At 42.3% G+C, this 15803-nt stretch overlaps 1 protein-coding gene across 1 annotated transcript; it reads left to right on the forward strand.

Annotated features, from left to right (window-relative positions):
- Positions 1-11788: 11788 nt before the first annotated feature.
- Positions 11789-13195, forward strand: LOC129517075 (DDB1- and CUL4-associated factor 12-like protein 2). Its single transcript, XM_055336690.1, has one exon. It carries the CDS (start codon positions 11789-11791, stop codon positions 13193-13195), a length of 1407 nt encoding a protein of 468 aa, XP_055192665.1.
- Positions 13196-15803: the final 2608 nt, after the last annotated feature.

Below are 15803 nucleotides of genomic sequence, written 5' to 3' on the forward strand. Positions count from 1 at the left end.
CTCAGTCACAGCAACTTTTTGCTGGACACATCTCCAAAGACAAGGGAAATAGAAGCAAAAACAAACTATTGGGACTTAATCAAGGTAAAAAGCTTTCACACAGCAAAGGAAACAGTCAACAAACCTGAAGACAACCTACAGAATGGGAGAAGATATTTGCAAATAACATATCAGATAAAGGGCTAGATCCAAGATCTATAAAGAACTTATCAAACTCAACACCCAAAAAACAACAAATCCAGTCAAGAAACGGGTAGAAGACATGAATAGATAAGATACAAATGGCCAACAGACACATGAAAAAATGCTCAACATCACTTGCCATCAGGGAAATACAAATCAAAACCTCAATGAGATACCACCACACACCAATAAAAATGGCTAAAATTAACAAGTCAGAAAACAACACATTTTGGCATGGATATGGAGAAAATGGAACCAACTTACATTGTTGGTGGGAATGCAAACTGGTACAGCCACTCTGGACTCAAATCTAATCAAATAGTTTTAGTCTTACTTTATTTTTTTTGTTTTATTTTTTTTTAATTTTATAGATTAATTTTTATTGGTGTTCAATTTACCAACATACAGAATAACACCCAGTGCTCATCCAGTCAAGTGTACCCCTCAGTGCCCGTCACCCATTCACCCCCACCCCCCGCCCTCCTCCCCCTCCACCACCCCTAGTTCATTTCCCAGAGTTAGAAGTCTTTATGTTCTGTCTCCCTTTCTGATATTTCTCACACATTTCTTCTCCCTTCCCTTATATTCCCTTTCACTATTATTCATATTCCCCAAATGAATGAGAACATACACTGTTTGTCCTTCTCCGGTTACTGTGGCCAAGTTCAAAAAGGATGTTGCCTGAGTTCTCCTCTGGGATTTTGATGGAATCTTGTCTCACATTTAGATCTTTCATCTATTTTGAGTTTATCTTTGTGTATGGTGCAAGAGAGTGGTCCAGTTTCATTCTTCTGCATGTGGATGTCCAATTTTCCCAGCACCATTTATTGAAGAGAGTGTCTTTCTTCCAGTGGATCGTCTTTCCTCCTTTATCGTATATTAGTTGACCATAAAGTTCAGGGTCCACTTCTGGGTTCTCTGTTCTGTTCCATTGATCTATATGTCTGTTTTTGTGCCAGTACCACACTGTCTTGATGACCACAGCTTTGTAGTACAACCTGAAATCTGGCATTGTGATGCCCCCAGATATGGTTTTCTTTTTTAAAATTCCCCTGGCTGTTTGGGGTCTTTTCTGATTCCACACAAATCTTAAAATAATTTGTTCTAAGTCTCTGAAGAAAGTCCATGGTATTTTGATAGGGATTGCATTATACGTGTAAATTGCCCTGGGTAACATTGACATTTTCACAATATTAATTCTGCCAATCCATGAGCATGGAATATTTTTCCATCTCTTTGTGTCTTCCTCAATTTCTTTCAGAAGTGTTCTATAGTTTTTAGGGTATATTTTGAGAACCATTTGAATGGTAAATGGTTCTCCAACCTTTTATTTTCAGGTTGTAGGTGTCCTTCTGTCTAAAATGAGTCTCTTGTAGACAGCAAATAGATGGGTCCTGCTTTTTTATCCAGTCTGAAACCCTGCGCCTTTTGATGGGGTCATTAAGCCCATTCACGTTCAGAGTTACTATTGACAGATATGAGTTTAGTGTCATCATGATATCTATTTAGTCCTTGTTTTTGTGGATTGTTCCACTGAACTTCTTCTTAAAGGGGAGTTTTAAGAGTCCCCCTTAAAATTTCTTGCAGAGCTGGTTTGGAGGTCACATATTCTTTCAGTTCCTGCCTGTCTTGGAAGCTCTTTATCTCTCGTTCCATTTTGAATGAGAGCCTTGCTGGATAGAGTATTCTTGGTTGCATGTTCTTCTCATTTAGGACCCTGAATATATCCTGCCAGCCCTTTCTGGCCTGCCACGTCTCTGTGGAGAGGTCTGCTGTTACCGTAATATTCCTCCCCATGAAAGTCAGGGACTTCTTGTCTCTTGCTGCTTTAAGGATCTTCTCTTTATCTTTGGAATTTGCAAGCTTCACTATTAAATGTCGAGGTGTTGAACGGTTTTTATTGATTTTAGGGGGGGACCTCTCTATTTCCTGGATCTGAATGCCTGTTTCCCTTCCCAGATTGGGAAAGTTTTCAGCTAGGATTTGTTCAAATACATATTCTGGCCCTCTGGCCCTTTCGGCGCCCTCGGGAACCCCAATTAAACGTAAGTTTTTCTTCCTTAGACTGTCATTTATTTGCCTTAATCTGTCTTCATGGTCCCTTAATTGATTGTCTCTTTTTTCCTCAGTTTCCCTCTTTGCCATTAACTTGTCTTCTATGTCACTCACTCGTTCTTCCACCTCGTTAACCCTCGTCGTTAGGACTTCTAGTTTGGATTGCATCTCATTCAATTGATTTTTAATTTCTGCCTGATTGGATCTAAATTCTGCAGTCATGAAGTCTCGTGAGGCCTTAATGCTTTTTTCTAGAGCCACCAGTAGCTGTAGAATAGTGCTTCTGAATTGGCTTTCTGACATTGAAGTGTAATCCAGATTTTGTAACTCTGTGGGAGAGAGGGCTGTTTCTGATTCTTTCTTTTGAGTTGAGGTTTTCCTTCTAGTCATTTTGCTCAGTGCAGAGTGTCCAGAAACAAGTTGTATTGGAACACGGGGGAGTATCACTGGTCCGTCCAGCTGGTCTTCTGGGGGAGGGGCCTGCTGTGCTGATTCTCAGGTGTTAGCACTTGGGGGAGCTGCTCTGCCCCTGCCTGCTGCAGGGCTCAGCGGGGGTTGTTTACCCCGTTGGGCCCCAGGAGGATCAGCCGCAGTTGCTATGGCAACTCTGGAAGCCTGGATTCAGCCTCCGCAGGAACTACGGGGCTCGGGGCTCTCGTTCTCGGTCCGCAGGGCCTGGAGGCTCCGGGGCGGGGCCGCTGATCTGCTCAGCTCGGGGCAGGAGCGTCCTTGCTGTCCTGGGCCCTCCCGGCCTCTGCCTGTCCCGGGGGAGGCCGGATCTTGGGCTGTGTCCCGGCGCCCTGTGCTCCGGGGCCTGCGCTGGTGGATTCGCGCTCCCGCCCCGCAGCTCCCTCCCTGGAGCCGCCGCCCGAGTCCCTCCGAGCTGCTCCGACCCGCCGTGCGCGCTGCAGCCCGTAGGGAGCTCGGCGCACTCTCCGGGGGCGCAGGTGTCTGTTAGTGTCCCCGGGAGCCCGAGGGCATCCCCGCCCTCCTGGGTCCTGCCCCAGCTCCCTGCGAGCCCCTTTCCCCCGGGAAGGTTGGTGCAGCTCCTGCTCCTCCGGGACGGGGCTCTCCCGTCCTGGGGACACGCGCCCCGGCCTCAGCCCGGCTCCTCGCGGGGCCCCTCCCCTCGGAGGCCTTTTGTCTCTTTATTTCTTTTTCCCCGTCTTCCTGCCTTGATAGAAGCGCGGACTCTTCTCACTGGAGCGTTCCAGGTGTTCTCTCTTTACATCTCAGGCCGAATTCGTAGATTTTCAGGATGGTTTGAAGGTTATCTAGGTAATTTGGTGGGGACAGGTGATTTGGGGACCCCGCTCTTCCGCCATCTTGCCCCTCCTCCCCAGTCTTACTTTAAATATCTAAAGTAACACGTAACACACGCACACATTAATCAAATGTGTGTATTTTTGAGGTTCCATAAAAAGTTAAAAAGAGAGGTACCCTATAACCCAGCAATTGCACTACTAGGTATTTATCCAAAAGATATAAACATAGTGATTTGAAGGGGAACATACACCCCAATGTTTATAGTAGCAATGTCCACAGTAACCAAATATATATATATACACACACACAATGGAATATTAATCAACAGAAAGAATAAAATTTTGCCATTTGCAATGACATAAATGGAACTAGAAGGTATTAAGCTTAGAGAGTATTATGCTAAGTGAAATAATTCTGTCAGAGAAAGACAAATACAATATGATTTCACTCATATGTGGAATTTAGGAAACAAAACAGATGAACATAGGGGACAGGAAAGAAAACTGAATAAGATGAAAATAGAGAGAGAGGCAAACCATAAGAGACTTTTAACTATAGGAAATAAACTGAGGGCTGCTGGAGGAGAGGCGGGTGGAGCAATGGGGTAATTGGGTGATGGACATTAAGGAGGGCACTAGATGTAATGAACACTGGGTGTTATATGAATCACTATATTCTTGCTCTAAAACTAATAATCCAGTATATGTTAAACAGATTTTAAATAAAAATTTAAAAAAATAAAGAGAACTATGCTGGAGAGTGATTTTAGTTATAATATAGGCTTTGCTTAGTAAGAGAGGTTGATTCACATCAACTAATTTTCTGATGTGTTGTGTAATCAACACTGAAGATATAGAGGCAAACAATTTCACTGGAGTTTGAGATTGCAGTTATAAACTGAATAATTATAGTTTCCTACCACATCAAAGCAGTCAACTATAGTCAATCCTGACTCTAGAATATATCTTGTATGTATTTCCTATTTTTATTACTTGTACCCATATCTTAGTACCTCATTATTTTCATCTGGAATTTTTCTGTAGCCTCCTAATGGTTCCCTTCATCTGTAGGTTCCTTCCCCCCTTTTTTAAATCCTTCCTCTAAGTTTTTATTTAACTCCCAGTTACCTTACATACAGGTAATTTTAGTTTCAGGTGTAGGATTTAGTGATTCATCGCTTACATATAACACCCAGTACTCCTCACAACTACAGGTTTTTCCCATTCTAATTAATCCTGCAGTCCTCTACTAAATTTTCTTAAAGCACAGATATATTTAAATAACCCTTGTATCTCAAAAAATTCATGAGCTCTCTGTTGATTACTAAATAATTCCAAGTGCCTTATTTTGATGTCCATGAGTGTGGACAATCTACCCTAAACTACACTTGTATTATTTTCTCCTATATCTTTCTTGTTGCTATAACAAAAACTTACAATTATATTTTCACATATACCGAACTCTTTAATTTTTTTTATTTATTTATGATAGTCACAGAGAGAGAGAGAGAGAAGCAGAGACACAGGCAGAGGGAGAAGCAGGCTCCATGCACCGGGAGTTCGACGTGGGATTCAATCCCGGGTCTCCAGGATCGCGCCCTGGGCCAAAGGCAGGCGCCAAACCGTTGTGCCACCCAGGGATCCCTAGTTTTCCATTTTTAAAGTTCCATGTCAACTTAAAAATATTTGTTAACAACAGCACTTTCAATGCTCCCAAACAGAAAGCAACATTATTTTCACTCATTTATGCTGCCTAACGAATGTATGTTGAGAGTCACAATCTGCCCCAGTTTTGCTTAGTGATACAGTGTTGTCAAGACTGTTAATTGCCAAGGTCAGAGGGTTTGGGGATAGCTGAACTTCAATGTGACATCTTGGACCAATTTACATATTGCAGGAAATGACTCAAGGAATTGAGTTTTACAATAATATATGTGTGTGGCCATCTTAACTTGTCTCAATAATATCTGCTTATCTGTTCAAGGAAACAACGTACTCTGTGAAATTGCCTACCTTCATGTCCTGAGTTTTGTAAATCAATGAGCTCATAGAGGGTTAAATTAATCCATAATAAAAGCACAAGGCTAAAAAAAGACCAATGAATGTCTTCTATTTCCTCTTCTCTGTGTAGATCTGTTTTGTTGGCAGAGATTGTAAAATTAGATAATTTTTATATTTATATGCTTCTAGTAATAATACTTTTATTAGCATGAGAATTTCAAGACTCAGTAAGTAAACCATATGACATTCTTTTTTTTTTTACCAGTTTGTGTCAATGTGTCAATAAAGTTGGAATGTCTGATGCCTCCTAATCCTCAAATGCTTATAAAGTGTCACATTTTATTTACACTTTAAAGATGCATATTTAATTCTTTTCTTCTGTGAACATCAATATTTTTCTGTTCAGTGGATGAATATTGGGTAGGTCAACTTGCCAGCTCTCCACTGGAGAATTGGGATCTGGCACTCCCTCCTCTTTCAAAACAGGCTCAAGCAAGGCTCCTTGTTCACATAGGGCTCACATTGACAAGTAAACTCAAAATATCTTCAAACAACATGAGACACCCGCTTTATGTACTTAAAGAAGGTCAGTAGTCTTTCTCATGCCAAAGAAAGCATATGATTTCAATTTCAGAACATGATTTCATCTAATACTTGCAAAAATGTCTTTGCCTGGAAAGTTAAAAAAGAAAGAATTGTTGCCGTATGCATATGTTAACTCATTTCTCTAACAACCACAAATTGTTGCATTCTTTATGGTCTACAATGTAATTTTTAAAAAGTTATTAAGCTTTCCAAATGACATTTTGCACTTTTGTGATAAAATAGCTTTCCTACCAAGGAAATAAAGAGTATTTGAAACTCCATGGCAAGGAGCAGTAGGTGGGGGAAAAACTTTATGAATATATACAAGAACAGCATGTTTAAGCCCTTAATTTTATTACTGTAAATTTATTTTGATTTGTCTTTGGAACTCAGCAGGAACAGAAGAGAGAGATAGCATTCAAGAGAACAAAAATAGCTCATTAAGTGCATAAGGTTCTGCAGATGTAAATTAATCTCTCCTTCACTTCAAAGCCTAGAGAATTTTAGATGTCTATTGTTACCAGTGATGTTTCCATCTTTTACCTTACCATCTATTACCTTGTTTTCATTCTTTCTACTCTTGGACATAATTTGTACAAAAAGAAAGGAGATTGAGCCAAATTTTAAAAACTTGAAAGTTCTAGTTTAATTCCCTTTGTGTGAACTAGGACTCTATACACAGTCCAAAGGGAAGCAGAGTGTTCCAGGTTTTTTTATTTTTAATTTCTTTTCTTTTTAAATAAAAGTATATATTTTAGATGTACAATCTGATGATTTGTTATGCATATACACAGTGAAATAATCACAACTATATTCACTGTAGCCTTAGGTACAATAACCAACAAATGAAAACAACCTAAGTGTCCATCAATGGAGGAATGAAGAAATTGGGAGACATGTACATATGTTGAAATATTATTCAGCCTTAAAAAAGAAGGCAATTCTGTCATTTGGGACATCATGGATGAACTTGGAGGACATTACATTAAGTGAAATAAAACAGATACAGAAAGAAAAAGATCACATGATCTTACATATGTGAAATATAAGTAGTTCAATACACAGTAGCAGAAAGTAGAACAGTGTTTACCAGAGGCAAGGAGGTGGGAGACATGGGGAGATGTTGGTTAAATGGCACACAACAAATAGTTTTGAAGTGACCAATATAATCAGCTAGAGTTATTGGTCTAGTTTCCTAGTGTTTTTTTACAACAGTGTAACACTTTAGCTACTTACCAACTCAACATGTTGAAAAGGTTAACATGTTTATAGAGAAGGGACTGAATGCAAAGGGAGTATACCAACTGACCCAGTTCCAAGGCCAGCAAACCACAAAACCAGAATTCAAGCCATAATATGTGGCTCTGAAGTCCACTCCTTTGACGACTACACTGTTGTGCCTCCATAAAACATTTAATAGCACTGAATCTACTCTTGTATTAAACAAAGCCCCGGCTTGGCCTCTGACACATTCCTTCTTCTTATACAAGTTGGAAAGAGGTAGGGCAAAGAAGAGGTCATGGAGTCAAAATTACCTTCTCTATGATTCTGTTTCTAGTAAATGAAATAATGTGATAAATCTTTCCTTTGTTCCCCCATCTGACACCATATGCCATTAGTAGTGCCTTTGTAGAGGAAACATAGCCTGCTGAGTCATCTCTACCAGTTTCTGCATCATGAGGTTTGGAGGAAGCCTCCCATCTGACTATAAACTAGATTCACAGCTGCTTATCTTAGGAGACTCTACAAGGTCACAGCTTGAAATGGTAAGACTCTACTACAATTAGAGATTAGGTGAAAATTTATCCAATGTCCAAGAATTGTTTGCCTTAGGTGTATTACAAATAACAGGGTATCATTAGCATATATTGTTTTAAAATAAACCTCACTATATTTCATTTTTAGCATTTTATGTTTATTGATAAAGATAATGCAAAGGCTATACCTTCGAATGTAAACAAGATGTCATCAATATTGTTAAGGAGAACCTTACTTTCTATCATTACATGATATATCACAAATGATTATAGAACACCATTTCTGAAGACAGATGCCTTTGTACCTGAGAATTTGCTCCAATCTATGAAGTCCATATTCATAAGATCTATTTTTGTGCAGAAGAGAAATAAATCTTTTGCCTTAACTAATTTTAAATCAGTAATCTAACTTGTTTACTGTCTAAATAGATCCTTTACTTCATTCACAGATTAGAAAGCTGGACAGACACAGTTGATAAATTGTCCAATAAGCTGGAAAGAAACAGATGATAGATGATAGATAGATAGATAGATAGATAGATAGATAGATAGATAGATGATAGATAGATGATAGATAGATAGATGATAGACAGATGATAGATAGAAGGATGTCATATAATCTGTTTGAAGCTGTCTATACTATTTAGAGAATAACTTCAAACAAGTTATGCGGTATTATTTCAAATCAGTTCAAATCCTCCAGTTTCACCACTCAAGTAATTTGATTTCAAAATATCTTACTTCTACTTTTTGATATTTCATTTTGCTTTCTCTCTCATATTCTATTAGTTTATTAACAAGACCATCACAAGTTTTTGAAACCATTTAGTGCGTACCTAGAACTATGTGGTGATGTGAATGAAATCAGAAATGTTACGTAATCTCTTGAGGACTTTACAATTGGATTAAGAAAACAACATTTAAACATATGAAGTAACTACAGAACAGAATGAGACAGTGGCCTGAAACCACTCATATAAGCCCCCATCCAACGGAGGGAAATATGGTTCAGGGGACATAGGTAAGGGTAATAAAAATTTATCCAGGGCTATGTCAGTTGCAAAAAAAGCAGGAATGAATACAGAAATAAATTTGTAATGACAGACAAGATGTTTACACTCATACACAGTGGCCCTCAAAACTAACAAACATACCGAATAGGGATCCTGACACTCAAAACACCATGCAGACACCTGAAATTTTGTTATCATGTCATTTCATCTACATTTAACTACAAATGTACTGTGTATAACTTTAGGTTTTAGCAGACACTGTGTTTTCCTAAAAGTGGAAGCAATCAGATGCAAGTAAAGGTTCAAATTTGCAATCTGATATACAACACTCTAAATTTCTCAGTATCACTTGACTCTGGTCTGTAAATCTTACATCTTTAAATAAAAAACTCAGAGAAATGTTAAAGTGTAGACGTATATGAAATGTGTTACATGTACTGTATTTTAGATGAAATTATCACACCTCTCAATGCAAAATAGTAATCTGAACAGTGACTACACATTATATATAAATATTGCATAATTATGTTATCAAAAAGGTAGAGAGGCATAATATCAGGACTATTTATATGGGTTTTATTTTCACCAAAATGTAGGTACATATTATTGTATTTCATATTAATTAAAATAGTTTATAAAAAAGAAAATATATCTCATAGAATATGTTTTCGCCTTTATATTTGGTTTGGAGTGTTGTACATAAGTTGCATTCAGTATTTATTCATTTATTTTAGGAATTCTGGCTATGTTTCAAAAGTGCACAAGATGCAACATCTGTAAAATTTCCATCATAGGGATAGTTTATATGGTTTTTAAAGAGACAGAAATAGAAAACTCATATTTATTGAATAATATAGGGCAGTTATTAGTTTTCAAAGCTTTGCAGTCAGACAGATTTAACAACATGATTTTACCATTTATTAGTTGTGTGTCCATGGGGCGGTCGTTAGTCTTTCTAGGCCTCAGTTCCCTCATTTTAAAATAGGGCTATAAAAATCGAACCTGCCTCATAAAGTTATTGTGAAGCTGAATGTGCATTTGAAGTGTTTAGCACAGTCCTCCAGCCAATGACACAAACAGGCTATCAATAAACAATAATTATTATGAGAATTATTTATTTTTACAATTGAAATATAGATAGATCTAGCAATCTATACCTATCTGATCTATCGCTCTCCCAAAATGTTCAGTCTATTTTGTTATGCAACAACAGTAAAGGGTATGCCATGAAGTCTTACTATATAATATCCATTTTCCTGAGGTGGAATTAAAAAAAAAACATTATGGAAGATTAAGTTAAAGGAATTTGTAGTTATTTATTCTCTAGTAATGTCAGTTCTAATTATGAAGTCGTAAAAAATTTTTTTATGGTCAGGTCACTCCCTCTCCAATAACCTTCATCCTCCTGATACAGCATTAAACATAGGGAGGAATATGGGGGAGGAGTGGGTACTGGGATATACCACGGGATGGGAGTGGGGCAAAGGGCCTATGGTTTTTGTACTTGGAGTTTGTGCATTTGAGGTGAGGGTGCAGAAAGGGCTGGGAGAAGGGTAGAGAAAAGCAACAACAAAGTAACTCCCGTAGTCCTCCGTGATTGGTCAGAAAAGGTAATTCACCTCTGCACATGCACTCACTCAACAAAGTTTTGGAGGGGAGGACTGGGACGTCTGCAGAGCTGGTGTCAGCTACCAGCCACCCATGTCACTATGCAGTTTCATGTGTCTAAATACAGGATTGCCGACCGAATTGGTCACTCTGAAGCTGTAAAGCCAGATACAATGCATCCAAATTCTGAGACTGCTAAACCCATAGTGTGAACACCCACACTTCCCATTGTGCCTATGGGGTTAGTCCTTCCGGACAGATCAGCACCACCTTTTCCTATGGAAAACGCTGCATCCCCCTGCCCCCAACCCCAGCTCAAAACCCCAGGGGCCCTCCCATACAAGACAAGGCCACACCCGGGCACCTGGGATTCCTCCTGGGACTGACAGTGGGGACTGAACCTGTTTTCCCTTGAGCAAGAAAAGAAGTATCCCTGTCCTGCACCTCTTCACATCCACCTCACGGTTCTTCTATTCGGCTCACGAGAACGCAACATCATGGAGGAACACCCTTGTCTTACCTCCAGCCTCCACCCCCACCCTCGATGCAGTCCTCTGGGTTCCTCAAGCTGCACTGGATCACAGGGTCCCGGCTTCCCTTCCAGAGGAAGTGGGGCCTAGGCAACTACATTCGGAACACGCCCCTCAGTGATTCTAGTGTGCAAACTCAGGGACCTCAATTTGATAATCAAGAGAAAAAAATGGTTGAGAATTTTAGCACATTCGCAGTGGAGGGGCTGAGACAGGTATGCTGCAAGGACAGACCTAAGGGGAGGGCCGCCCTGCCTTTGCTAAACATCCCCACTCCCTGTCACGTTCAGGGTGACTGAACACTCGTTGCAGCAGAGTCTCCCAGGATTGCACTATTGGTCTCTTCAACACATAATCGTTCAAGCTCCTTCCAGCGTCATACTTTACCTTCGCTCTCAGGTTTTATTTACGTAAGGATTTTAAGAAGGCTCCTCGGTTGCTATCCTGAGGCTGGCGAAACGCCTGGCACAGGAGAGCAAGAGGGCCTGGGCAGGCGCACTAGGATGTGTCCTCCGGGGGCGGCTCTGGGATCGCGGAGCGCTGGCCCCGGCTGAGGCTCCCCACCGCGGGCTCTGTCCCCCCCCTCCGCCCCCCTCCGCCCCCTCCCAGGCTGGCGTGCGCTACCCGGCGCCCCCCGCGGCTCCCCGCCGGCTCCTCCCGCAGCCTCCGCCCCCTCACACTGGGTCCCCCCGCGCCGTCCCGGTCCCACTCAGACTCGCCGGCCGCACTTCCCGCCCTCGCCTACCCCCGCCGCCCCCGCCGCGCCCGCCGCCGCTCGCCCGCCGCCCACCATGGCCCTGCAGCAAACAGGTAGCAGCAAGCGGGAAGCGCCGGCTATCGAGGCGGGCGCCGCGAGCTCGGCGTCCCAGGGCTCGGCGTCCCCGGGCTCGGCGGCGGCCTCCGAGGGGCGGCCGCTGCCCAGGATGCAGAGGCGGCGGGCGACGCGGCGGTCCCTGGTGCACTACCTGAAGGGCCGCGAGGTGGGCGCGCGGGGCGGCGCGGGGCTGTCGGGCTCCGAGGGCGAGCTGCGCGGCTACGCGGTGCAGAAGCTGCCGGAGCTGCTGAGGGAGCGCGAGCTGGCGCTGGGCACGGTCAACAAGGTGTTCGCGTCGCAGTGGCTGAACGCCAGGCAGGTGGTGTGCGGGACCAAGTGCAACACTCTCTTCGTGGTGGACGTGCACTCGGGCCACATCACGCGCATCCCCCTGATGCGGGCCCGGGCGCCCTGGTTGTCCCGGGCCCAGCCGACCTGCGGCATCCACGCCATCGAGCTGAATCCCTCCAAGACGCTTCTGGCCACCGGGGGCGAGAACCCCAACAGCCTGGCGGTCTACCGCCTGCCCACCCTGGACCCCGTGTGCCTGGGCGACCGCCACGGCCACAATGACTGTATCTTCAGCATCGCCTGGATGAGCGACACGGTGGCTGTGAGCGGCTCCCGCGACGGCACGGTGGCGCTGTGGCGGATGGACCCCGACGTGTTCGAAGGCAGCATCGCCTCGCACAGCGACGCCGGGCTCCCCGTGCACGCCCACATCCGACCGAGGGACCTGCAGACCATCCCCCGGTCCAGCACCAGCCCCTGCAGCTGCAAGGTGCGGGCCCTGGCCTTCAGCGGCAAGAGCCAGGAGCTGGGAGCCGTGTCCCTGGACGGGTACTTCCACCTGTGGAAAGCCCCGAGCCATCTCTCCAGGCTGCTGTCCATCAGGCTGCCCTACTGCAGAGAGAACGTGTGCCTGACCGTCTGCGACGAGTTCTCCCTGTACGCGGTGGGCTCCCAGTCCCACGTCTCCTTCGTGGACCCGCGCCAGGGTCACCAGAACATGCAGCCCCTGTGCTCCAGAGAGGGTGGCGCGGGTGTGCGCTCCCTGAGCTTCTACCAGCACATGATAACTGTGGGCACGAGCCTTGGCTCCCTGCTCTTCTATGACATCCGCGCCCAGAGGTTCCTGGCGGAGCGGGCCTCAGCCAGCCCCGACTCCTCTCCCAGGCCCTCGGGGCGGAAGCTCAAGCTCACCTGTGCAGGCAGAGGCTGGCTCAACCACGACGACCTGTGGGCCAACTACTTCGGGGGGATGCGCGAGTTCCCCAACGCGCTCTACACCCACTGCTACAACTGGCCTGAGATGAAGCTCTTCGTGGCTGGAGGACCTCTCCCTTCAGGCCTCCATGGGAACTACGCAGGCCTCTGGAGCTAGGGATGGCTGCTGTGCTCTCAAAGTGCTCAGATTTGCCTCCCGGGCCCCTCTCACTTTCCTTCCTTTTTTTTTTTTTTTCACTTTCCTTCCTCACGCTGTGTTTGTGCTCCTTAATTCAATGTGCTGTTTGTCTTCCAGGTGGAAAGTGCCCAGCTTACCTGTCCCTAGTGTGTGTGTGTGTGTGTGTGTGTGTGTGTGTGGTGAGAGAGAGAGAGAGAGAGAGAGAGAGAGAGAAGAGACGTTTCCTTCAGGCAATCAAAACTTGGCTGTAATACGCTTTTACACTTCTCCAAACCATCTTTCTGAATTCACATTACAAAGACTTTTGGCTAACTCTTACTTGTTTTCTTTGAGTTATGTACTCTTTTTAATGCCACACAGTCATGGTTTTAGAATTTTGTATATTTTCTTTATCTTCGATTTTTAAATTTATTTTTTATTGGCGTTCAATTTGCCAACATATAGAATAACACCCAATGCTCATATGCTCATCCCATCAAGTACCCTCCTCAGTGGCCGTCACCCAGTCACCACCACCCCCCGCCCACCTCCCTTTCCACCACCCCTTGTTCGTTTCCCAGAGTTAGGAGTCTCTCATGTTCTGTCTCCCTTTCTGATATTTCCCACTCATTTTTTCTCCTTTCCCCTTTATTCCCTTTGACTATTTTTTATATTCCCCAAATGAGACCATATAATGTTTGGCCTTCTCCGATTGACTTATTTCACTCAGCATAATATCTTGGATTTTTTTGTTTCTATATTACAATGATATTGTGTTTAGTTATTTTCATTGCAGGTAAATGGTATATTAAAAGCATGCAAACAGGGTTTGTACATCTGTTCTGGAAACTTAGCCATAGTTTTATAGAGCATTGTTCCAATTGGAAAATACATTCCAAGTTCTAGATTACCAAATTTGGAAACATTCCATTTGTAAATTGTAATCTTAGGTGTTTATGGTTTGTAAGTTGTTGGTGCTAAGCATACTTTTTAAAAAAGTTTTTTCTCTTTGAAAAAGAAGTTGTCATAGAATCTTGTTTTTGTATCAAAATCTCAATATGTCAGAACACTTCAGGAATGCAAGGGTTCTGTTGGTTGAATGTTCAGAATTAATCTGAAAAATTAATCTTTTTGTCCTTTGATCCTTACTTAAGTTTTAATGACCTGTTGTTAAATAAATAAATGAATGTGTATTTTTCACTTCTTGCCTTAGTACTATCAAAATTTATGAATATATTTGAATGTTTGTTGTTTAAGGAACTTGCACAGGATTTCAGTGCCATCATTCAAAGCAGGGATTCTAAGTATAAAAATGTAGAATGTATGGCAGGTGGGGCAGAATGTATAATGATACAGGATATAGACTGGATATTTTTGCTGTTTCTGTTTTTAATGCCAAATACTATATTTCAGCATACTTAAAATTTAATTCTAATTCTGCTTAACAGTTACGTCACAAGAAAAACCTGCAAAGGACTAAAATGAACCCAGTCTCCATCCCTTTGGAAAAAGATGCACAATTTGTAAAGTCCAAATTAATAAGATTTTATTTTGTGAATTTCAAAGATTCTTATCTAAAGTAGAATAAATATCTTGTTAAAAAAGAAAGTATTGATGTTGTAGCCCTCAATGTAATAATATACAATTATCAAAGGCACTGGAAGTTTGTTTCAGGAAGATGGTCTGGGGATTAAAATAATTGGGATTAGGTTGAAGATATGTGAGAATATTGGAAGTGAGAAGGGAGACTGGCCTTTCCTCAAAACTGGCCAGGTTATGCTGGCCTTGGATTAGTGTTGTGGCATGTCTGTTTTTTCCGTAAATGTCCTGGCACTCCATTAGCTATGCAGTCAAAATGGGTGGCTCAGCAGTTTAGCACCACCTTCAGCCCAGGGCCTGATCCTGGAGACTCCTGGTGATATCTGAAACCCCTAATGGAAGTTTCAAAGAAGTCAACTTAGCAAACTAGAAATGAAACCCCCATGCTCCATATTTCAAAATCTAGTCCCATGTCAGGCTCCCTACATGGAGCCTGCTTCTCCCTCTGCCTGTGTCTCTGCCTCTCTCTGTCTGTGTGTGTGTGTCTCTCACGAATAAATAAAATCTTAAAAAATAATAATAATAAAATAAAAAAATGCTTATGGTAAAGATGCTAATGGAAAAAATACGGGACACGATTTAACTATACTATATTCACACTATTTTGAAATGAAATTTGATAACAGTATTTATAATAACTATAACAGTATTTATTATTTATTCTGCACCTCTACCTTTTGTTAATAGGGTACCTCATAGTTTTTTCTTTATATAGACAATATATTTTTAAACTGTGCAATATGACTCATTTAGTGGGTCATTACTAAATAAAGGTTTACTTTTCAGTGAAATAGAACAGGAAATACCAGTCTACACCACATATAGTAAGTTTTGTATTGCAATTATATGTATGTATATGTATCAGATCTCCACATAATATTTATTTATCAGGGGGCTGCGGCCCCAAAATCCTGAAAAATACCGGTTTAGAAAGCATTTGTATATATTTCCTATGTCAGCCTTTTAAAAGAGTATTGATACTATATCTTCATTTTGGATAGGACAAATA

This window comes from Nyctereutes procyonoides, unplaced genomic scaffold (assembly GCF_905146905.1).
Source record: "Nyctereutes procyonoides isolate TBG_1078 unplaced genomic scaffold, NYPRO_anot_genome, whole genome shotgun sequence".
NCBI classification, from domain to species: domain Eukaryota; kingdom Metazoa; phylum Chordata; class Mammalia; order Carnivora; family Canidae; genus Nyctereutes; species Nyctereutes procyonoides.